We start from the raw sequence: 25,243 nt of genomic DNA, 5'->3' as shown, positions 1-25,243 counted from the left end.
TTAGATGGTGTTACAGCTCTTAGATGGTGTTACAGCTCTTAGATGGTAGTGGCGAAGGACACCCGAGCCCCAGAACCCACTGCTTATATAGGATCCTGGGAGAACTTACTGCATGCTCATTGGCTCCTTAATGATGCCTAATTAGCATACTCGTTTCTCATTGGCTCTTAGAGTGCTCTTGGAGTGAGGCTTAATTAGCATAGTAATTTTTACTCTTTGCGCATGCGCATACTCGGCTTGGCTCTGACTGAAGCCAGAGCGCGGGAAGCCGGCGTGCCCTGCGCATGCGAGCTCCCATTCATGGCTCTGTCAGAGCCGAGAAGCAGGGAGCCAGCGCGCCTTACTCAGGCGCACTTTACCTCACGGCTCCCTCATGGGGCCGAGAGGCAGGGAACCAGTGCGCCTTAGTCAGGCGCACTTTACCTCACAGCTCCCTGACTGAGCCGTGCCATTGAGTGCGGCTCCCTCACGGAGCCGCGCCTTTGAATGCGGCTTCTTGACGGAGCCGCGCCATTGACAATTGGCGTATGCGGCTCCCAACAATAGTTGATTGTAGTTATTCATCTATGGCTGACGTCTCAGGAGCTTTACCCTTCCGTATTAGCCTTCCCATTGGTATACTCCTTTAGGCTATGTTTAAGTAACCAGGATCATGAGACTTCATGGATACAGCTTCCCTGACATTATTTGTTAGCACAATCTCACAACAAACTTTCTGTTCCTCTGGCTCTTAAAATTCCTGACCCTATGTGCAAAATTTGTTTTGTAAATATCAGCTGGTATTGGATTTTACACATCTCAGTTTCGATCCTTGTTTTATGTAATGATGCCTGTCTGATGCAAAGTTTAGTTAATGTAATGAAGCAGGAGAATTACACATATCTGTGTGTGTATGGATACATACCCAGAACGTAGTCCTTGATTATAATGGTTTCATAAAATGGTGATTGGAGATTCTTCTCAAAGATCCTTGACATCACTAGCCCTGGATAAATGGCATGGTTCTCTATAGAAGGAGAAATTTTTACTCTTGTTGAGTAGGACTTGGTCCTATTACAAACCTGTTGATTATTGCTAAGATATATATGTCACAACTGTACCCTTAGGGTTATTATATCATACTGGTTGTTGTTGTCATTCATAGCTATCATACCCTATGATTATTGGTTGCTTCTCTCTTTTGGTAGCTTACATGTTTTTGCCTGTTATTATGAAAGCTTATGTTTAGGAGAATCCTTTTAGATTTTATCCATCTCATGCCCTCATGTAAGTCCCTGATGTCTTTATGCTTCAAGACTTAACTTCCACTGAAAAAACCTATGGCTGAGAGGATACCAATGACAACAGCAATACCCAATAATGTTTGGGAAGCTCTTGGAGAATCCTAATCAACAACTCAAAAGAGACCTTCTCATGTTTGATGTTGAAATTACCGGTTGAGATTGTATGGAATGTAGAAGGGAACATTGTCGGACCAAATGATAAAATTTTATTTTATACTGTATACATGTTTATACACATACTATAATTTTAGAGATTATTTATAAATTTTTCATCTATCTTTATTGGTATTTTAACCTCTTTCCTCATTTTTCTGTATTTATCTTCCTCTACTTCCCTAACAAAAACCTATTTTCCATTTCTCCTGATTATGTCACTTGTTCTCTTTTATCCTGTTATTTTTCCCTCTATCTACCCTGACACACCCATTTTCCCTTTTTACTTCCCTGGATTTCACACCTACTCAAGGTTATATACTGCCATTAGATGATTTGGAGCTAGAAACCTCAGATGGAAGAGAATATGTGACATTTGCCTTCTGGATCATATCTCACAAAATATGATATGTTGTGTTTCTATTTCTAAAAATTAATAACCATATTTCCTTTCGTCTGCATAGCATACATAGTGTATATGTCCCAGATTTTCATTATAAATTTTTGGGTTCAAGGACATTTAGATGGTTTTGATTTTCTATCTACTGAGAATAGTGCAACAATGAACATGGCTGAACAAGAACCTGTAGAGTAGCATGTCAAATCCTTTGGACATATTCCAGGAGTGCTATACCTGAGTCAAATTGTAGATTACCTCTTCACTTTTTATTTTTTTATTCTCTACACTGTCATACAAAACAGCTAGGCCCATTTGCAATCTCAACAGTGAATAGCAGTTTGTCATTTCCTCAAATCTCTATTAGTTTGTTTTGGATATTCCGTTGATATTCGTCTTATGTAAGATGATGTCTCAAGATTTTTTTATTTCAATTTTTAGAGATGCTGAATATCTTTGAGTTATCTCATCATCATTTTTATTTCTTGTTTTGAGAACTCTGAACAGATTACTCTTAAGAAGTTTATTAGTTTTATGAGGACTTACATGACAATTTTTGACCTTAATTCTTATACAAATAAATTCCTAGTCAAAAAGTGTTCTTCTGCACCTGTGTTATATATGATGGTGCCTCTTCTTCTAGCAGTTTCAGTGTTTCAAGTTTTGCATTGAATCCTTGATCTTTTAGGAATTATTTTTTGCAGAGCGATAGACATGGGTCAAATTTCGTTGTTCTCCATTTTGAAAACTTGTTTTCAGAGCACTATTTTTGAAGATGCCATCTTTCCTTCATCATATACATTGGCATCTTTGTCAAATATTAAATGGCTAAAGTTATATCCACTCATGTATAGTTTGTCAATTATATTGTAAAAGTATTCATGTATTTTTGGTGCTAGGATCACGTTGCTTTTACTATAATGATTCTATTTCTAATACACTTCACCATATCCCATGAGATTTCATTGAAGTAGTCTGTGCTCTCTCTATTTCTACCAACATTTTACTCTGAATACTTGCTTTTTAAAATAGAGTCCTTATCGTTAGCTCTATTTCTTTCTTCCTGAGTCCTTGCCAGAATGACCCCCTTATGGCTTATTTCAAGACAGATTTGATTATTTTCAAGATTATGTTTTAATTTTTCCCCTCTTCTAATGTCTTTGTTATGTCCTGATCACTAGGCAAAGTCTTTTTGTAAGTGACAGAAAAAGCTTACTTTGTGACTGTTATGCTCATGTTATAGCAGGATACCCTGTTTCATTAGAACATTCTCTGCATCTGATGTTGTTATGTTATAATTTGTTTGCATAGAATTTTAAACTTTTTTTATTTATCTAATTTTTCAATTTACGCCATTAGGTCTCACAATTTTAGAGATGAGAAATCTAACATCAAAGCACTTTTAGATTCATATATTTAAATAGTTATGAATTTTTGAGATTCTTGCTTAGCTCAGTTCTGTGGGTAGCTCAGAAACCAGGATACATTGTGGTGGCCAATTTATGTAATCCCATGTCTTAATCATTACAATCTTTGGTCAAAAATTACACGTAGATCCCCTGCTATAAAACAGCAGTAATAATAACAACAGCAACAACAACAAAAATTGACATTCTCTCTTCACATTTACAGAATTTACAATCTAGGAAAACACAGCCATTGTAAAAACTAATCACATTTTAAATATTTCTATCTTCAACATATAGCCTTAGTTTGTCAAGTCAATTATAGACAAATATAAGAGAATGATGAATATGATCATGTGATAAGAGGCTTGTCTGTACAATGTGTACAACTGAACCTCAATGTACTCATAATCAAGTTATTAAAAATTAACCTAACTCATAGAAGTATTGAAAGATAGAAACTGCGAATTTTAATTAGACCCAAGTGTTTTAAAATTATGTTTTTTAAAAGTTGGAAAACATTTTTATTATAACATAAAATATAAAACTAACAATCTAGAAGCTATTGTCATTTAATTGTATAAACAATTTCTCTTTAAACAAAGGATTTATATAGTTATTAATTATAAGTATTATTGTAAGAAAATTAGCTACTTTCTTTATATAATTGCTAATGCCTCAGTAATCTAATTAAGAGACACACAACAGAGGTGCCTATCATAGAGAGAAACAAAAAGGCTTCCAGACATCAGTTACACTTGATTGCTAGTGTGAGTTTGTGACTTAGGAAGGGAGAGTTGCAGAGCTGTATCTCATGGTAAAATCTGATACTTAATTGTTTGCTTAGCATCTGAAATTGGCCATGTAGACTCAGCATCTCCTTCAATCCACAGTTCATTTCTCTTTGGAAACAAGCAGTCTTATTTCCTGTAACCTACTCCCCACCATAAGCAATATCAGAAGAAACTAATAGCAGGGCAGAACACAGTGTAAGACTGGTATCTGAAGAGGTGTGTTACACAAAACTGTTCCTGATTATTTTGGAAGTGATTTTTTTTTCTTTATAGCAATACTTCTGAGAACCTAGGATTTATACTATCTTAAGTGAACTATGTTCTTTCATTGAAAAAAATAAACATATTCACTATTTTTAGTAACAAAATGAGTGTTGCAGAATCTAAAAACAAATAAATATTTAATTTCAGGTAAAAGTATACTAGAGAAAATATTGTGAAATTAGTTATGTAGCTTTCTTTTAAATTGTAACTAACTTTAGATATCTTTCATCCTGCTTGCCATAATAGATATATTCATAACAAAATTCATAAACATAAGCTTCATTAAATAGTATTGGAATAAGTGTTCTCTGAAAACAGATTTGTAGGAGTAGAATCTCATAAAGTGTTAATTTTATCTTCTAATTAATAGAAATATTAAAAAGAGCCTTAAATAATTAAATTCAAAATTAAAAATTATCTTGTTTTTCTTTTTCTTTAATATCTGAATTGCTTTAGCTAATTTCAATGCCTGAATTGGTATTTTCTTCACATTCTACAGTACAGACATTGAAGATATACTTAAAATTTTGTTTTCCCACCTGTGGCTCATGCATATTTTATGCATATAAAAATATTTTACATACATAAGAGTTTAATCTACTTTAGAAAATATGACTAATAAAGTTAACAAATGAAGCCATACCACCAAGGTAACAATCTCCTGTGACTATTCCAATTGCTTTGATAACATTACTTCCAACATTGCTATAAACATTAAACTCATCTTTTCAAAATATAGAGATTCAAATATATTGATATACTGCAACGCACCTAGGTAGTTTATCTTTTGCAAGCAGGAAATTAGGGGGAAAACTACTGTTATTATTACTATTAAATTACTATTACTATCATTATTTACAGAAATATAATGTAGCATTTTCTCATCACATTTCTCATCACAAGATGAGTTAAAGCAAGAGAGCGAGGCTGGTATTGAATTTTGATCAATATTTTAGCTGCAAATTCTTGCCTAGTTCCTCCGGTTGTTTAGGAATTAGCAGTGGATACTTCAAAACATTACCAATTTCATGTAAACTGTTTTACAAATAAATATACAACTTTCTGCCCATCTAGAGATTCTTAAGAAACTATTCCATGGGATACCCTTTTAATATTTTTTGTGGGGTGGGTTATATCTTAATTACATTATTTCTGCTTCCATCCCATCAAATCTTCCTATATATTCATCCTCATTTCTTTTCAAATCCATGGAGTCTTTTTTGTACTTTTTGTTGCATATTTTTCATAAATGTTTTGGTAAGGAAACAGGTAGAGCAATATGGCACATGGAGTAGACAAGACCTCTAACTCTCACTAGATGTTCCGTGAGGAGTTTTGTAGGGAAGAATGCGAAGGGAGCTTATGTAATTATAATACAGTCTCTAAAAATAATAACAACAACAACAAATAAAATGTAGAGACACTATGAAATAATGACTTAAAATTATGTATCAAATTTGCAAGGGTTTGTGAAGTAAGCGAAATGTGTCTTGTATTTATGCTTCAGGTTATAAATTATGCTGCTAAATATTCTTTTATTTAGGCAGCATAACAAGGTAGAAAATGTCAATACAATTTAATTCCTACAAGACAGTAATGATGCTGTTCCAATTAACAAAAAGATGTGATTCCCTGTCCATTATGGAGTTAAGTAAAACAGTTTTTCTTCCATATTCATTGAGGTTCTGAGGATGCTCCATTTCATCAACTTATAATTGGTTATTATAGAAACAAACATTTCCTCAAATGACTTATATTAAAGGAGTTCCTGAACTGGTCAAAGCAGCAACATAAATCATGATGCAATTTATTGCACAAGTAAATATGTAACCTATTAATTTGATTGACCTAAACACTGTTATAGACAAATATTTTAACTTCAGTTCCTTTAGGAAAAAACAGTCTTTACTCTTACAATCTCATATTAACAGAGCTGCTCGTGCAAACATCCTCATAACATACAGTATCAGTATAAGCATAAAATCAACACGAAGTTTTATTTATAAATCAGAAATATTGCTAAAAAATTTATAGGTAGTTGAAAAATTATATATAATGTACATCTGTGCATATATATAAATTTATATAAATACATATATTCATGTATATAGTGAAATATGTACACTGAATTATGCATTTATATATTTCTGGGAATTTATGAGGGAAATAACATCCATTTAATTAAAATATACTGGGTATGTTATACATAGCTTGATTTTAATTATGTCCCTATCAACATTGTTCAGTTGCTTTTGAATGATTACACTGGCAAACAATATCATATTGTCTTTTCAATCATATCTTTGTGAATAAATACATTAAAAATAAATTTATTCTACAATCAACAAAATTATATGAAATGACTGTTTCTCAGTAACTTTAGGAAACTCATTCTTTTAATATTACTCGCTTCTTCATTTAAACATGAAAAACTCCTGCATTTTATTATACTGAGTTCTAATTCTCGAGTGTACTTCTTTTTTTACTTATGTTCATTTTTATTTCAAATAGTGGCAATAAATTTTCAAAATGTGGTTTATATTTATACATAAAACACAAAGATTTCTCCTAGAATTATTGGATATCACATTTGGATTGTTATTTTAATATATGAATATTGAATTTACTCAATAAGATTTGTCTTATTAATCAGATTTTAATACATTTTTATTGATTTTAACAGCTGAAGATGCTTGTGGGGGAACAATGAGAGGATCCAGTGGCATCATATCCAGTCCGGGTTTTCCTAATGAATATCATAACAATGCAGACTGCACATGGACCATTGTAGCAGAACCAGGGGACACAATTTCACTGATATTTACTGATTTCCAAATGGAAGAAAAGTATGATTACCTAGAAATAGAAGGTTCTGAGCCACCTACAATATGGTAAGTGGATAACTTAAACTTGTATTAATGCCAGTGTCTGAAGCAAAGCAGGGAACACAGAGCTGTAGGTGGAGCTATAAGATATGGATGTTGAAGGAATCATGAACCTTTTTGCAAACCTATAAAGAAGCACTGTCAGAGCTGGGAGACACTTTCCTGGATTGAAGAAATTGGAGGGACAATAGAATTTTGACACAGTCAACTTCATATTAGTACTTATGTCACAGGATCAGTAAAGATAATCAATTTTTATGACAAGGAAATAAATTCTGTACCTATAGTGCTCTTCTTAATCATGACACTCCATACTTAGCCATCCCTTTAAATTAAATTAGTAGTCCATGTAGTAACTTGCCTTAGTTTACATTTATAGACCATTTACTTAGTCTGTTAAACTAAAGATGAATTTTGTTTGAAGAAGATATTTTTCTTTACAGACTCAAGATATGGTCTAATGAACATTGTGTTTTAAAAATATGTCTTTGTGAAATAAAATAACTAAAGTCGTTGCATATGTTGTTTCAAATTTGAACATACTCTTGAGAATATTTTAACTGAAATAATAGTAAGGAATCAATGGTGAAGTGAAGACATAGGGAAACACTAATGTTGAAAGGACTTTTGAAGTCATAAAAAGCTTGTGTCAGAGCATAAGAATATCAGCAACAGCTAAATCCAACGGTCTGATATGTCAAACAACTGTTATTATGAAGTGTAAAATTTCATTTTAAGAATGGCATAAGTAACTATAAGAATATCACTTAAGAGTTGATTGTAGGAATCCAACAGGAAAGCACAGTTGACAGTATTATGATGCTATCAAGAAACAGGAATGAAAGATATTAGTCGATATTTTAAAATCAAAAATTATTCTGTAACTGGTTAGGAATGGCAGGGAAAGTAGTCTTGAAATAGAAACTTGTATTATTTATTGACTTTAGCAAATGGAGATGATAATGATTTACTATAATATGGGCACTGTTTGAGCAAAGTCAAGTCAATTTTGGAATTAAGACTCCATGGATAATGAGATTTGCATTAAACACAGGAGTTTGAAGTTACTTTGAGAAGCCCCTGAAATTTAACTGTATGAATGAAAAATTTTAAAAAGATATGCAATGGTGATATTTAGTTCATTTCATTATATTGAAAGAGTAAAAGTCAATGACTAGCTAGACAGAAACAATGGGCTATGAATACAAGGAGGGCTAGAATTGAACCTGGAGAACTGTCTGTGCTTGAGAGGATAACCTTATAAAGAAGATTAAGCAAGTGCATTCAGGAAGGTAGGATAGGAAGATGTTTTGTAAAATGAGACATAACACAAAGAAGGCATAAGGAGTGTTCCCATTGTGGCCTGAAGAGGTACAAACATTAGACAGGTGCTTTGAAAAGTCACAGTTAATCGTGTTTGGAATGAGTTTTCATCAGAAATGCTGTCATTTAATAGAGAACAAAGCTAGTTCATCTACTCATACCCACGTTTTATATCTCTACATTTGAGACCTTGATAGACACAATTTATCCCCTTCCACAATAATTTTGTACAATGTAACATGGTGAATCCTGCTTTAAATAGAGGATGTAAAGAAATTTTAGAAGTTATTACTCTACAAAGGTTCATATTTAATTCATGTAAAACTAGATAATGCTATAATAGATTTTCTAATAATTTTAGTAATTATGATGCAGAAATGATACTACTGGTGCTTGTACAGCATTCATGTGCTTGGTTTAATGAAGAAAATAGAAATATTCTCGTAGTAATTACCATTTTGTTTCCACTGAACTGTATAACCTAAATAAAATCCTTACATTCTCTGAACCATTACATTCCTAGTTACCCTTGACACTTCTGTTTACTACCTTCGCATTTTTTTAATACTGATTTGTACTGATTTGTATGTTTTAATAATATAAGGAATAAGAAGAAAACAGTTTTTAATTAACTCGGTCAGAATCACAAGGTTCTCTCCTATTTTCTGCTTTAAATATCATCAAACTATATTATTTCCTTTTGCTCAGAAAGTAACACATATTTAGTCTCTCTAATGTTATTATAGTACATAAAGACAATTTCAGGCTTCTACTATATGGTGGCTCTGACTCAGAAATTACATTACTTGATATGTTACATGAAAATTATAGAAATATCCAACTGTTATATTTCTAGTAATGAAAATTTAAACAAATGGTACTATTAAGGAATTATTTTACTTAGCCAATTAAATATCATCAATAACAATTCTTTAAATGTTATTACTTATGAAATCAATGAATAAACTTACTTGCAGGTAATTAATATTGTTAAACAAATGCTAGACCTTTAACTCCACTAATAAATATTTTCTTACTTTTATAAATATACGACCATGAGGATGACATTTTTTTTCAAGTGGAAAGGTTGTGAAAACTCTTTATTATAGATATGTATTGGTTTCATAATATTCTCAACTCATTAAAGAGGTCAAGGAGAAAAAGAGTAAATATTGAAACATTGATATTCTGATTGAATTATATAGAATTTCTTTGACTTCAGATCTCTCATTCAGAGACCCAGAACACTCTATTCCCACACATGCTTTAAAACTTCATTCTGAAGTATGGGTAGGACGATGAGGCAACCCATCATTCACACCATAAATGGCATTAGCAGTTTTTGGATTGTTTTCAGGTACAATATGCTAAGTCATTAGGCTCCAAATTATTTCAAAACTCAAGTATTCATCCTTAACTGATACAACAGGAAAGTCATAGACTCATATGTTATGATTGGGTATAGCACTAATTCTTTATGTCTTTTATATCAGAGACATCTGAGATTCTCTTAATTCTACCATTTGTTGCATTGTCTGTTTAAATAGGTACAGCAGGAACAAAGTATTAATGACATCCTTGTTTACAAAGTATAAACCATAAATTGATTCCTACTAGATTTCTAAATGAGAGCTGAGTGTCATTCTTGTTCAACCAGCGTGAGCTACTATTTGTTGTTGTTGTTGTTGTTGATTCTAACCATTCTAAAGGGTTTGATATAAAATCTCAAAGTCATTTTGTTTTATATTTTCCTGATAGCTAAGGATGTTGAACATTTCTTTATGTGTCAGTCAGCCACAAGTTTCTGCTATTGATAAGTGTCTATTTAGACTGTACCCCACTTGTATGTTTTCTTTCTATTTTCTTAAGTTCTTCATATATTTTGAATATTAGCCCTTTATTGCATGTGGAGTTACTAAAAATCTTTTCTCATCCTGTAGGTTGCAACTTTGTGCATAGAATGAAGCTTCTTAGTTTCAGGATGTCTAATATGTTGTTGATCTTACTGCCTATATGCTAGGATTGTTCTATTCAATAAATCTGTGCCAATGAGTTGGATCTTTGTAGCTATATTTGTTTGTTAGTTTGTTTTCTGGTTTGTTTGTTTGTATATGTTTGTTTGATTTTGTTGCTGCTGCTATTGTTGATCCACCTAGAGTTGAGTTTTGTGTAGCCTCTTAAAAATTAATCTAGTTGGATTCTTCTACACTCAGCTATCTAGTTTGCCCACTGACATTTGTTTTGTTTTATTTTGTTTCTTTGTTTGAGGATGGTGTTCTCTTATCAATGCATATTTCTGTCCTCTTTTTCAAATATCAGGTTTCAATGGGTATGAATTTATATTTGATATTGTAGTGCAATTTTGTTGATCAGTAGGTCTCTTTTTGTGACAATAGTATGCTGTTTTATTACTAAAGCTTGGTAGTAAAATTTGAATCAATGGACAGTGATACCTCAAAACAGCTCTATTATTATTCAGAATTAATTTTTCTACCTTGTGATATGTGTGTATTTGTGTGTATGCATGTGTATGTGTGTATGTGTGTGTGTCTGTGAAGCTGAGAACATTTCTTTCAAGATCTCTGAATAGTTGTGTTAGAATTTTAATGGGGATTGTATTGAATATATATATTGTTTCTTACTATGTTAATCCTACTTATCCATGAGCATGTGAGATAGTTCTGTCTTCTGTCTCCTTCCGTGGCTTAAAGTTTGTATAATACAAGTCTTTCAATTGTTTGTGCAGAGATATTCTAAGAAAATTTATATTATTGAGGCCATTTAAAAGGCAGTTTTTGCTGATTTCTTTCTTAGAACACTTGTTATTTCTATACAAGTAGACTACTGATTTTTGTGAGTTAATTTTGCATATAGCTACTTTGCTGAAAGAGTTTAGTAACTGAAAGTGCTTCCTCATGGAATTTTTTGAGTCACTTATGTATATTATTTTATCATCTTAAAAAATGGTAATACTACCATTTTTATGCTGCTAATTTTACTCATGCTTGAAAATGAGATATCTCTGATTCTTCTAGTGATTTCAGTTTCTTTCTTTGATGTTTTATACATTATACTGTATAGATATTTAAGCTCATAAAAAAGCTTTATTCCTAAATTTTTTCTCTTAGAGTACACTTAACAAAATTTCTAAAATATTTGAATACATAATGACAATCTAAAGGAAATCAGAAAACATTATAGGAAACAGGGCCCCAACTGATCATCTCTTGTCATCAAATGAAGCTTCAAGTGCTGAAGTTGAGTTACATCTATTTGGGTTGTTAGCCAATGGGATTCCACAAGAATCCAAATTTACTGAGGCTATTGCCAGGACAGGTTGTTCCCCACAATAGTATAGCAATACCCTATTGCTAAAGACAACAACCCCACAATTCATTGAACATGCTAATATCTATTAGGTATCTACATAGAGATGCTTAACCTTTATTTTCCACCATCTATGATTTTTGAGCTTTCATTAAAAAGTAAACATAATGTAGTGGATAAAATTCAGCATCTCTAAAAAACAATGTTGAGAAACCTAGATATCTGCATATAGAGTAGTAAAACTAAAACCACATCTCTGTAATATTATCTGTAATCCAAACTAAACTGTGTCAAATACCTTAAGAGAAAGCTTGAAGGTCTGAAAATATTAGAGGAATGCTTTGTGATGGAGTTCATAATATAGGTATTTGTAAAAACAAAACAAAACAAAAACAGACAAAAAAAACCCCAACCAAACAAATAAATAAAAATCCTTTCAGGGATATGAGAGAGAAAAGAGGTCCTGGGCAGAAGAGTAACCAGAATACATTTTATGCACGTGTGTGAAATTTCCAGAGAACATGGTAATTTATTAAATGTATTTTAAAAAGTATGAATAAAGAAAAATGGCTAAGATACATATGAATAGCAATGACGAAAATTTAAAGTATATGTAGAATCTATTTCAAGTCTGTAAGAAGGACCAGCAATCAAAAAAAAACAAAAAACAAAAAATGATAGCAAATGTTAATGAGTATGTGAGCTTTCTCTCACCTATATGTCCCAGAATATATATGTAAATACCCTACATAATAAATCATTTTCATACAAATAATAGGATAGTTTATATAGTGAATATGGTTATATATGTAATCTATTTAATTGAAAATATCTCTTGAAACTTCTCACTTCGCGTGATAAATATAAACCAACACAATAATAAAAATGTGAAAAAGCCTTAGAATTGTGAGTGAGAAGAGCAGGAATGTTGTGATGTGCTGGCAGTCTGTTGAACTTAGATTATGGATTCTGAGATTGTCTTCAAGTAAGGAAGGATATCTAACAGATCTTATTTATTTCAAGGTAAAATTGTTCGCAGATAATCATACATATAACACATGGGGCTTCTCTGTGCTAGGCTGCTCTGGTAGCTGAAGCACAGCCATGTCTGAAAAATTATAGAGGAATACAAGGAATGGTGATGTCTAGGGTAGAACTCATTGATAACTTTAGTTATGGCAAGATGTTAAGCCTTTCATTGTTTTGGAATCATAGTGACATTGTGAAATTTGACATTTAGACAAAAGTATGTTTTCTATCTGCTCTACAGAAAATAAGCTATAGAAAAAGTCTAATGTCAATCTTCATCATATAGGTTAAAACTAACAATATCTATTAATAATGCTATCAAAATGGATATGAAAGCATCATTAGAATTTCTAGTAAAAGCATTTTTTTGGCTTTAATAATGATGTCAATTCAATACACATTAATGAAAAGACATGTTTTAGAACAGCATAAAATTTGCAAGCTGATGATCAGAATCTAACTATTCAAAAGAAGTTACTGTTCCCTCTAAAAGCAGAATAGAGTACTAAATTAAGAAATGAAAAAAATAAACATTAGCGCATTTCACCACCAAAAATTCTGAAATTGAAATGATAAGTAAAGGATATTTAACCTTATAAAAATGAGAAGAAAATAACATAACTTGGATGTTCCAAAAATTATCAAAACAAGTATATTGGTAGCCATGTCAGCTTAACCTTGCCTGACGGAAGAGTCCTGGCTAGTTTTCCTACAAGCAGGAGTGTGCTTGTGAAGGTTAACTGTGAGCACTACTTTCTGAAGCATTTACAGGTAGATGGAATTGTTAGAAGCACTTCCTTTCTGAAAAGAATAAGAAAATGATGCAGTGCTCTTAGCTAACTTGTGATATTTTCAAATTAGCTTTCCCCAAAGAGGAAAAAATGGACTTTATAATGAAGATTTCCACCTTCGTCTAATGCTAACATGGGTGTTCAAAGCATAAATACAAGTGGAACTATTAAATCCCTCAGAGATATCTAGAAGCAAAATGACTAAGAGTAAGACAGTTATGATACTATTTAAGTTTTATGCTCATGTATTTTAATGAAAAGTAGGCTGAGCTTTCATGATTAAGGCTTGGAATAGAATTTTTAGGGCATAGAACATGTTTCATGCATTATAAGGTAAGCTGAATTTATGTACTGTGAAGAATCTAGAAATGTGTTGGATATGTATAAGTGTTGGTGTAGAAGAGGCTACATTATTTTACATTTTGTTTGTATTTTTAATAGGACAAATTTTTTCATCTCTCACAGTCACCAAGAACTCCTATGCAGATGATTAATAGTACACCTCTAGTGGGCTACAATCATATAAGTGTTTATGTAAATGCTGTCCTTGAGTAATGTATAGAACACAGACTGTGGTTTTTACAAAAAATCCGACATGAACACTGAATGCAGAATTCAGCCTAACATTTGTCAGGAAGGTCTTCTAAACTCTGACAGTGCATGTTTGAACAAAAATTTCCCAACCTATTATAATTGTTTTGGTGACTTCACAGTCTCTATTTTTGGTTGGTATTTTAATAGTAGTATCTGTCTATAGATCTCAACGCAGTAGCAGTACCCCAGAAAGAAAAATTTAGACATTGTGTTGGAAATAGGAGTTTCTGCTTATTTCAACAATAAAACTAAAAGTCTAGTAATATCTGTCATTGTTTTTTTCAGTTAATGGGAAAATAATCAATGCAGTTTTGCCTCTCTCTCTCTCTCTCTCTCTCTCTCTCTCTCTCTCTCTCTCTCTCTCCCTCTATCTCACTCTCTCTGTGTGTAGTGTGTGTGTCTCTCTCTGTCTTTGTCTGTCAATGTCTGTGTGTGTGTGTGTGTGTGTGTGTGAGAGAGAGAGAGAGAGAGAGAGAGAGAGAGAGAGAGAGAGAGACGTGGTAGGAGAAACACCTGTATGAAAGGACCAGATGTTGACACTAAGAAAGGCTGGAAGACGCTAAGGAGGAGAGCAACCCTGTAGGTGGACCAGCAGTCTCAGTTTACCCATACCCTTGAGATCTTTCAAACATTGAACCACCTGCCAGGCAGCATACACCAGCTGATATGAGGCCCCCAACTCATATACAGCAGAGGACTTCCAGGTCTGGGTTTAATCAGAGAAGATGCACCTAACCCTCAACAGTCTGGAGGACCCAGGAAGTTTAGAGGTCAGGTGGGGTAGGGGGATTGGGGTGCGGACTTCCCCGTTGAGATGGAGGCAGAGAAGAGGTATAGGATATGAAACAGTAGGAAGATGGACCAGGAGGGGAATACATTTTGGAGTTTAAAATTAATTAATTAATTAATTAATTAAAAAGAAATAATATCAAGATAACCTTTAAAAAGATAAGAAATCAAAACAAAGAACATCAAAAACAAATAAACAACCAACCAGGGTTCTCACTGAACCTGAAGTTTCCTGATTCTGTTACCCTGGTTGGCCTTTGTGTATACAAAATTTGCCTGTATTTATCAACAATCTATCTCAGTGCTGGTACTGAAGATGCACATTGCTGTGCCTAGTTTTTAGGTCACATCAGCATTGAATTCAGGTTCTCAAGGTTGTTCAACATACTTTCCTTACCAAAGCATCTCACCTCTATCTTATCCCTCTTTTATTGTCCATACTTTCTTTTTATTTATTAATCATTTTATTTGTTTACATTTTAAATGTTATCCCCTTTCCAGGTCTACTGTCTGTGGGTCCCTGTTCCAGATGGCTTCCCACAAAGATCTCCAGCCCAGCCAGGTGCAGGGGTCCAGGCCAAGGGGATAGAGTATGAGCAGGGAGGGAGAATCACCTCTTCTGCCTCTGCTGCTGCCTCTGCCCGAGTCTATGCTGTTGACACCCAACTGCTCCCAGGTGCTGCACCTATCTCTCTTTGCTGATCTGGTCCAGGCTGGGCTGGTGAGAAACCAGCTAGCTAGCAAGGAGGGGAGAGTCCTGATAGTGCTTCGAGAGAGAAGATCTCTTCCCAAGTGTTGCAGCTCTTGCAACAGAAACTCTTGGACAACAGGATGATTCTTGCACACCTTTACTTCTCCCGAATAGAGCTCTTATATACAGTTCTGGGGTAGGATAGGGTCTGGCAGCAGATAGCCCCTATTGGCTTGGTTGAGAGCTTGGAGATACCTCATCTACATGTAGGAGAGCCTGAGGCACTGTTCCTATGTGACCGATGTCCATAGACCTCTATGTGGGAGGGGTTGTGGAGGGCTGAAGCTAAGTGAAAGGAACCAGGAGCCCAGGAGCAAGGCCAAACGCCTACTGTCTGATTAGGGTCCGGAGTTCAAAGCCTGTGCTCGACCAGGTTCCCAGCTTCCTCCCACAGCCTACTGCCCTGCTACCCTACATGAAACTCCCTCCCTATTTCCCTCTCCTTTGCCTCTAAAGGGGTGCTCCGCTACCTACCCATCCACCCCTGCCTCACCTCTCAAGGATTCCCCCTTCTATAGGGGGTGACATCAAACCTCCACAAAAGCAAATGGCTTCTCTCCTGCTGATGACAGATGAGGCAGTGCTCTGCTACATATGTAGCAGGAGACATGGACCGGACCCTGTATACTCTGGTTGGTAGTTTAGTCCCTGGGAGCTGTGAGGTGTCTGTTTAATTGATATTGTTGTTCTTCATATGGTGTTGTAATCCCTTTCATTTCATTCAGCCCTTTCCCAAAGTTTTCCACTGGGGTCCTAGGGATCAGTCCTATGGTTGGATGTGAGAATCCACACATGTCTTAGGTGCTGGGAGAACCTCTCAGAGGACAGCCATACCAGGCTCCAGTCTGCAAGCAGATCTTTGCATCAACAATAGTGTCAAGGGTTTAGTGTCTGAGGATAGAATGGATCACACAATGGAGCAGCCTCTGGATGGCCTTTCTTTTAGTCACTGGTCCATTTTTGTCCCTGCATTTTCTTTAGACAGGGACAATTCTGGGTTAAAAATTTGTAGATGGGTGGGTAATCTAAACCCTTCACTCTGGGCCATGTATGTCTACTGGAAGTGGTCACTTCAGGTTCTACCTCCCTGCTGTTGGGTATTTCAGCTAATGTCATTCCCATTAGCTCCTAGGAGTCTCTCTCATCCCTGGTGTCTGATACTTTCTAGTTTCCCACCCCCACTGCTACTTATTTCTATCCATTTTCCTGGCCTTCTGGACTTCTCTCCTGTCTCTTCTCATACCTTGTCTTCCCCCAATTTTTTCCTGCCCCTCCCATCTGACACCCAGGTCTCTCCCTCTCTTTCCCTGTCATGATTATTTTGTTCCCTCTTCTAGTGATTTGAAGCATCCACAGTTTGGCATTCCTTCTTGTTAAGCTTAATATGGTCTTTGAGTTGTATCATGTGTGTATTCTGAGCTTTTGGACTAATATCCACTTATACCATGTATGTCTTTTTGGGTCTGGGTTACCTGAGTATGATATTTTCTAGTTCAATCCATTTGCCTACAAAATTCATGAAGTTGCCATTTTTAATAGCTGAATAGCATTCCATTGTGTAAATATACTACATTTTCTGTATCCATTCTTCTTTTGAGGGACATCTGGGTTATTTCCACCTCTTGGTGATTATTAAGGCTACTGTGAATATAGTGAAGTATGTGTCTTTGTTATATAATGGAGCAGAGTTTTGGTATATGCTCAGGAGTGGTATAACTGGGTCTTCAGGTAGAGTCATTTCCAATTTTCTGTGGAACCTCCAGATTGATTTCCAAAGTGGTTGTAACTGCTTGCAATCCTACCAGCAATGGAGGATTCCTCTTTCTCCACATTCTTGCCAGCATCTCCTGTTGCTTGAGGTTTTAAAGCCTTCAGCAAAATGCATACCCCTTCATGTTGAAAGTCTTGGAAATATTAGGAATTCAAGGCACATACCAAAACCTAATAAAAGCAATATACAGCAAACCAACAACCAACATCAAATGAAATGGAGAGAAACTTGAAGCAATCCCACTAAAATCAAAGACAAGACAAGGAGACCCACTCTTTCCCTAATTTTTCAATATAGTACTTGAAATTCTAGCTAGAGTAATAAGACAACAAAAGGAGGACAAAGGGCTATGAATCAGAAAGGAAGAAGTCAAGGTGTCACTATTTGCAGCTGATATAGTAGCATTCATAAGCAACCCAAAAAATTCTATCAGAGAACTCCTACACCTGATAAACAGCTTTAGCAAATTGGTTAGATATAAAATTAACTGAAACAAATCAGTAGCCTTTCTCTCCACAAAGGATAAGTGGGCTGAGAAAGAAATTAAAGTAACACATTTCACGATAGTCACAAATAATATTAAGTATCTTGATGTAACTCTACCTAAGCAAGTGAAATAACTATATGACAAGAACTTCAAGTCTCTGAAGATAAATAGAAGACCTCAGAATATGGGAAGATCTCCCATGCTCATGGGAATTAACATATTAAAAATGGTTTTGACTTTCTTTTCCGAAGACACTGTCTCTGTAATTAGCACATTTAATAATCCACAATGGAATCACTTTCTATGTGTACTTTATAATTGTGTTCTTTCATCCTATTCTTTTCATAACAATGACATTACTCTATATTTTATTCTTATAATCATATGCCTAAAAATTTGGTTGTCCAGTATCTTCAAACTTCTCTGGGATGAGAGTATCCAAAGTAACCCCCTTCTTTATAAACATTTAATTGATATTATACAATTATTTGTCTATTTTCCAGGAAATCTATTCATTGCCTTTAGCTATCATATATACTGAATATTATCTTTTCCCACAATTATACTCACATTTGTAGGTTATATTTTTTGTTTTTAATCACATTATTTTAACATTTTTATTACAATATTTTCTTATTTCCTTTTCTGCTTTCAAATCTTCTCATATAAACTTTCCTGATGTCTTTAAAATTCATTGTCGCTTCTTATTGTTGTTACATGCATTTATGAATGTACTATGTATATGCGTATAATTATGTATGTATGATTATATATACTTTTCTTATTTCTATTATCTTATAGGTTCTATAAATTTTTACAATTAAAGAATTTATAAATAAAATCTGCTCAGTTTGTATAATGTTCTTGTATGTTTGATTTCAGAACTGAACCTTTGATATTAGACAACCAGTTGGTGTGTTCATCCATGGGGGAGACTATTGCCTCTTCTTTCAAGATTTCTTAGTTGCCTGTGGTTCTTTGTGTAGGTTGGAGTGCCCATATTTTTTCATCTTCCACATTAGCATGCCTATTGTCTTTGTTTAAATCTTTGTTTAACTCATTTAAAAAAAAGATTTTTAATTTTAGTTTTTGAAATCATAATTACATCATTCTACCGTTTCCCTTTCTCCCTCCAAACATTCCTATGTACTTTCCTCCCCCATTGCTCTCTTTCAAGCTCATGTCTTTTCTTTTTAAAAATTGCATATATAATAGTAAATATTACATGGATATATGTGTTTTCTGGACTGGTACCATATATCCAGTTTGTGTGATCTTCTCTTGGGAAGACTATTTCTGTGATTTCAATATTTCTCAGTATCCTGTTTTTCATTGTCCTGGGTTAAACATTCATGAGCTATCCCCCTTTCCATGCAAGAATGCCGATGGACACCATACCATTTGCAAGGATGTTAAACATAGTATCATTTACCAGGTAAACCATAAGTAAATTATTTTTTAATCTTTAGTTGATCACTTGATATTAGTAGTCTTTGAAATGAGTAGCAACAGACATTAGGGAACTTAGTCTTTCAGTAATTGTATTGTCCTTGCTGATACCACTGATGTTTGTGTCATGTGGATAATTGTAACTAGGTAACCATTCAGAGGTGGTTTTCTGTAAAAGTACACTCTTCTATAAGTCTTAGTAAGTATCAAAGAAATAACTGAAAGAGTTAAAAATGTCTGTCCTTTATATCTTAACAGTGTGGAATTTTGCTTAATTCTGTGTATACACATGCTAACCGTTTAGGAAATGTTTGGTACCATCTTAACTAGATTGGTTTATCTTAAGTTTACATAACTTCTTTGTTGTTTGTTTAAATTAGTATAATGTAGGTGATTATCCAAGTAAAAATGTAAGAAGTAACATAGAGTAAGTATTTGATAAGATAGTTTTAGCATGCTTTTTAAAGTGTCTAAACATAATAATAAAAAATACATAAGTATCCCTTAGTTATACTTCTGAATAACTAGATGATTATTTTCATATGTATGCAAATATGATCTGTAGAAAATAGCTTTTGCATTATTAGAATAAATCTTTATATTGAGACACACATTTATAAGTGCTTTCTTTTCACATAAGTGTGGCTTAAGAAATAATTAGGTAATATTTGTTGGGAGTTGCAGTAAGAAATCCATGGTCCCAGAACAGAGTAAATAAAGATATATGGAGTATCACATAGGTAGTAAACATATGGCTTTAGCTTTCTTAGCTCAGTTGTCTACCAAATGTTCTAACTATGGTATGTAAAATTATGTAACATAATTCTATTTAGTAAGATTCTGATTGGAGCATGCAAAAATTTACATTCTAATTTTCCAGTTATCTAGGTTTCTGCAAATGACATACTATTAAAAACCTGGTGGAAAGGTCTGCCTTAAGGTTATACATCCCATAGCTCTTGATAATATTCAGTTTCCAAATTGAAATAACTTAATTACAATCTCTAAGGATCCATTTTCAGAGTAGGTGCAGCTGTTGCATTTTCTTTTTTAGAAAGACAATTATAATTACAGGCAACTTGCTTAAGAAGATGGAATTAATAATGCATTGCAATTTCAGAGAGAGAATCAGTGAGAATAAAATGTTGGTTCATGTATGAAAAGGTCCAAACAAATGACTGACTCCCTCCCCTCTCTCCCCCTTTCCTCCCCTCCCCCTTTCCCATCCCCTCTCTGTTTCTCTCTCATTTTCTGTGTACGTATCTGAGTCTCTTTCTGTACATGCATGTGAGCTTCAAGTTATATTTTGAAAAATGTACAGAAATGTCTATAAGTAATTTCTTAAAGGATGAGTCATGCTTTTACATGTATCTTCTACATATAAGGCAGTGTCAAAAGCAGTCACAATATTTAGCAAGATGACAAAAACAGAAGAAGGAAAACATGTAGAAACTCTTACAAGAGAGAATAGGAAGTTAGCAGAACCTGTTTCTGAAATAATTTAGTAGTTTCCTTTTACATGGTCTTAGCCTTACTGTTTTTATTTTTAAAACAATTTTTATTTTAGATTTATTTTTGATGTGTGGGTAATTTGACACGTGTATGTGTGTGAACTACATGCATTCCTGCAGCTGTTGGAGCTCAGAAAAGGGAATTATATCTCCCACTTTGGAATTTTACATTGTTTTGAGCTACTATGTGTGTTCTGGAACCAAACTCATGTCCTTTGCAAAGGCAACAAAGGCTCTTTCCTCCTCAGTGAGTAATCCAGTGATCTCATCCTTTCTTAAACAAAAAGCAGACGAAAAAGGATGCAAGAACACAACTTTAGTGAAGTTTGTGAAGAAAAACCAATAGGAAGACAGGCTTAAAAAATCTCAGCAGATTCTATGAGAGAGGAGATAGGTTAAGGGTATGAAAATCAAGAGTGAAGTTACCAGCCTAGATGCCCATTAACAGATAACTGTACAATTATACTACACTATAACTCTATCATATGCATATATATGCTATCCATCTATAACTTTACTAAGTAAAGTAAAATAAAATTTTTGGAAAAAATGGATAGGTCTGGAAATATTAAACAGTGCAATCAAAATTCAGAAAAACAAAAACTGAAATTATTAACTATGGTGTGTGTGTGTTTGTACTTGTATATATATAAAATGTGTGAGTGTGTTTGTGTATGCATTTATGTATGTATATATGTGTTGTGTTGTATTGTACTGTATTGCATTATATTGTATTCCATAAATGTAGATAAAGCCTTTAAAATCTAAAAGGCTAAATAAAAATGAATCCTGCAAAGGATGGGGTATGGGCAAAACGACTCTTGGGACATAAAAGTGGAAAAGACTTTGGGGGTTTCAGGAAGAGGCAGGAGCCTTGAAATGTATGTTTTTAAACTTGGAACTCAGAAAAGCAAGACATTACCAATGAGGTTTTGTAGCAATTGCATCTAAGAATGAACTTCTATAGTAAGCATATACCCTGATAAGGGAATAATAATTTCTTAGATCTCCTTAACATGTTTTTTCATAAGCTTTCTGAGAGTTAGCCTTCTTTCTAGATTGTTGTAAGGCCCATTGGTATTATAGGTGGGGGTTGGGAGAGGAATTGAGAGATTTCATATTATCAGGGGTACGCATTTAAAATGTTATGCTTGTTGCAATATTGAGTGCTAGAAAAGGAGTTCATAAATTTGCAGGATAGTGGAAAGTAAACGTGAAGGAATACAGAGAAAAAAGGAGAAAGAAAACTGTTAAAATTAATTGTAATTTCAAAAATTAAAAAAAAACTGCCATTCTTTAACTTAAGGCCAGAATTAAAATTAGTAGCCCAATTACTTTGATCACAAGTTTTGTAGCATTGTGGATTAAAAAAATTAAACAAATATTTTAGAAAAAGTAAAATTCTATCTGGAGAAAGAAATATGTATATTATTGATTATTTGCATTCTAAGAGGGCTACTTATAAAAATTTCTTAAGCTATTTCTGCTTCACTTGTCCTACCTACCATCTTCATGTATGAAATGGAGTATTGACATCAGAAGGGTACCAACATTCTTGTTGCAAGAATTTAAAAGGTATAATCACATACCAATAAGGGCCTGGGAAACAGAATCACACAGACTATTTCACTGGCTTAATGAAACAAGGATAATTCTCACAGGGTCAAGTCAGTTGTAGAATCAGCTCCTCTTCCAGGCTATTATATTGTAAGCAATGACTCTAGACATAGTCTATTGCTTTCTTGTACGTATAACTGCAACACAATGCTTTAACTGAGGAAAACAGGAAACAAATCCTGGGGGTCATAAAGGGGCTTGTCAGACCATAGATTGAAAGTGGTACATGTCTTCCACTCTTAGTATTTGGTACTAACTACTTTTATAAATACACTTAACTGCAAAGAGCAGAAAATGTTGTACAATGTTCTTAAGAAGAGAAAGACATGGAAAGAAACACTAGTGCACTCCCTGCCATATTTTGAGTAGTTGCACCATCACTGTGTTCCTAACTTCTTGTTATCTTGCTAAATTAATGTGTGTGTGTGTGTACGTGTGTGTGTGAATGGATGAATGTACACATCATGTGTATGTAGGTACCTGCAGAAGTTAGAAGAGTGAGTCACATAGTGTAAATGAGAAGTTACAGGTAATTTTGATCTGCCAGATGTGGGCAGAATCTGGATAGTGTGCAAAATAATTAAATGTGCCGTTAACTACTACTGATTGGGCTCTTCAACCCCCAGGGATATATTATTTAATTCCAGCCACTGCAAGACAGAAACGATTAGATCCGAAAATTTCACTGGGAAGCCAGTCTAGACTACATAGTAATCTACATGTTAAGTGAGATAAACTGTCTATAAATAAATAAATAGAAAGCAACTGAGAAAAAAATCTGGATGGTGAATCCCTGGCTTCTATATGATAAAGGCACCTACATGATAAAGCACACTTGCACTCTTATATAGAACACTAGACAACACATACACACCAACATAGAAATACCGAGAGAGAGAGGAGGGGAAAGAGAGAGAGGGTGAGAAAGCCAGAGAGATAGAAGCTGGTTTACTTTCATAAGAGTTAAAATAAGTAGAGAACTTTTATTTAAAAGGGTAGCACCGGAATTGATTAGGCATTGAAATACAGAAGGGGATGCTGTTTGAAACTTGCATAAGGTGGGAACACAGAAGGTAGCCATATTCTGATATGTTCATTTATACACTATTATGTCAGAGAAATTCCCAAAGGAAATTTAGAGTAGCCTAGTTTATACTTCAGAAATAATATACTTCTGTGTTGAGAGTTTTCACTATTATGTCAGAGAAATTCCCAAAGGAAATTTAGAGTAGCCTAGTTTATACTTCAGAAATAATATACTTCTGTGTTGAGAGTTAGGAAACAGTAAAATTTAACTTATTTTTTTTCCAGGAGAATAGAAAGTTTATATATAAAACAATATTTATCTTCTATGCTTTCTTTTTTATTTATTGTAAAGAAGAAAATACTATAGCATATATAATTTTTAACGTTGAGCATATCAAGAATGAAAACTCACAGTGACTAGCCAAATATATACTAAGTAATGTATATTTTGGGGAATAATTGTATATGTTCGTGGGTATAACTTGTTTTTATAATTCATTCATTAATTTATTTATGACAGTTTTAAATGAGTTTTTTAGACAATTAGAAATTACTCTGTTGATAATTATCTTTTTATGTGTGTACCCCGTTTTTAATTGGGTTATTTGGATTGCTGATGTATAATTTCTTGAGTTCTTCATATATTTTAGATATCAGTCCTCTATCAGATGTAGGGTTGGTGAAGATATTTTCTCATTCTGTGGTCTGCCATTTTGCCCTTTTGATAATGTCCTTTGCCTTACAGAATCTTTCAGTTTTATAAGGTCTTATTTATTAATGGTTGATTTTAGTGCTTGCTCTGTTGGTGTTCTGTTCAGGAGGTTGTCTCTTATGCCAATACATCCAATGCTACCACCATTTTTCTTCTGCTAGATTTTCATATATACTGTTTTATTTTGAGGTCTTTCATTCACTCTGGGCTTGAGTGTTTGTGCAGGATGACAGATGTAGATCTATTTGCAATTTCGTACTTGCAGTCTTTTGGTTAGACTAGCACCACTTGTTGAAGATACTTTCTTTATTCCATTGTATAGTTTTGGCTTCTTTGTCAAAAATCAAGTTTCCATATGTAGATGGGTTTCTTTCTATGTCTTCTATTTGATTCTGTTGCTACCTGTTTTTATGCCAATACAATGCAGTTTTTAAAAGTATGTATATAACATAGTAGTATAGCGTAAAATCCATTGTTGATAACTCCAGATGTGTTTTTTTTGTTAAGGATTACTTTAGCTATTCTTGTTTTTTTTTCCATATGAAATTAAATACTGTTCTTTTAATGTCTGTAAAATATGTCTTGGAATTTTGGTGTGGATTATATGAATCTGTAGATTGCTTTCAGTAAAATAGCCATTTTTACTATGTTAATTCTGTCAATCCAGGAGCATTAGAGAGCTTTCCTTATGTTTCTTCATAGACTTGAAGTTTTTCTTGTATGAATATTTTACTGCTTGTCATACAAGTATTTAATATTATTTGTGGATATTGTGAATGGTGTTGTTTCCTTTCTTCCATTCTCAGTCCATTTACCATTTGTACAAAGGAGGACTTCCTTCCTTCCTTCCTTCCTTCCTTCCTTCCTTCCTTCCTTCCTTCCTT

General features: G+C 33.8%; 1 protein-coding gene across 3 annotated transcripts in view; it reads left to right on the top strand.

Moving 5' to 3' along the window:
- Positions 1 to 25,243, top strand: part of Csmd3 (CUB and Sushi multiple domains 3) — a 1,130,934-nt gene that overhangs the window by 268,973 nt on the left and 836,718 nt on the right. For all 3 annotated transcript variants that reach the window (XM_028765583.1, XM_028765601.1, XM_028765593.1), the window contains exon 5: positions 6,981 to 7,188. In XM_028765583.1, coding sequence (XP_028621416.1) covers positions 6,981 to 7,188 — 208 coding nt within the window. The remainder of the gene's footprint in view (positions 1 to 6,980; positions 7,189 to 25,243) is intronic.

Source organism: Grammomys surdaster, unplaced genomic scaffold (assembly GCF_004785775.1).
Source record: "Grammomys surdaster isolate TR1022 unplaced genomic scaffold, NIH_TR_1.0 63, whole genome shotgun sequence".
In the NCBI taxonomy this organism is placed as follows: domain Eukaryota; kingdom Metazoa; phylum Chordata; class Mammalia; order Rodentia; family Muridae; genus Grammomys; species Grammomys surdaster.
Note: the sequence above shows the minus strand (reverse complement) of the source record. Positions and strands in the feature narration are given on the sequence as shown.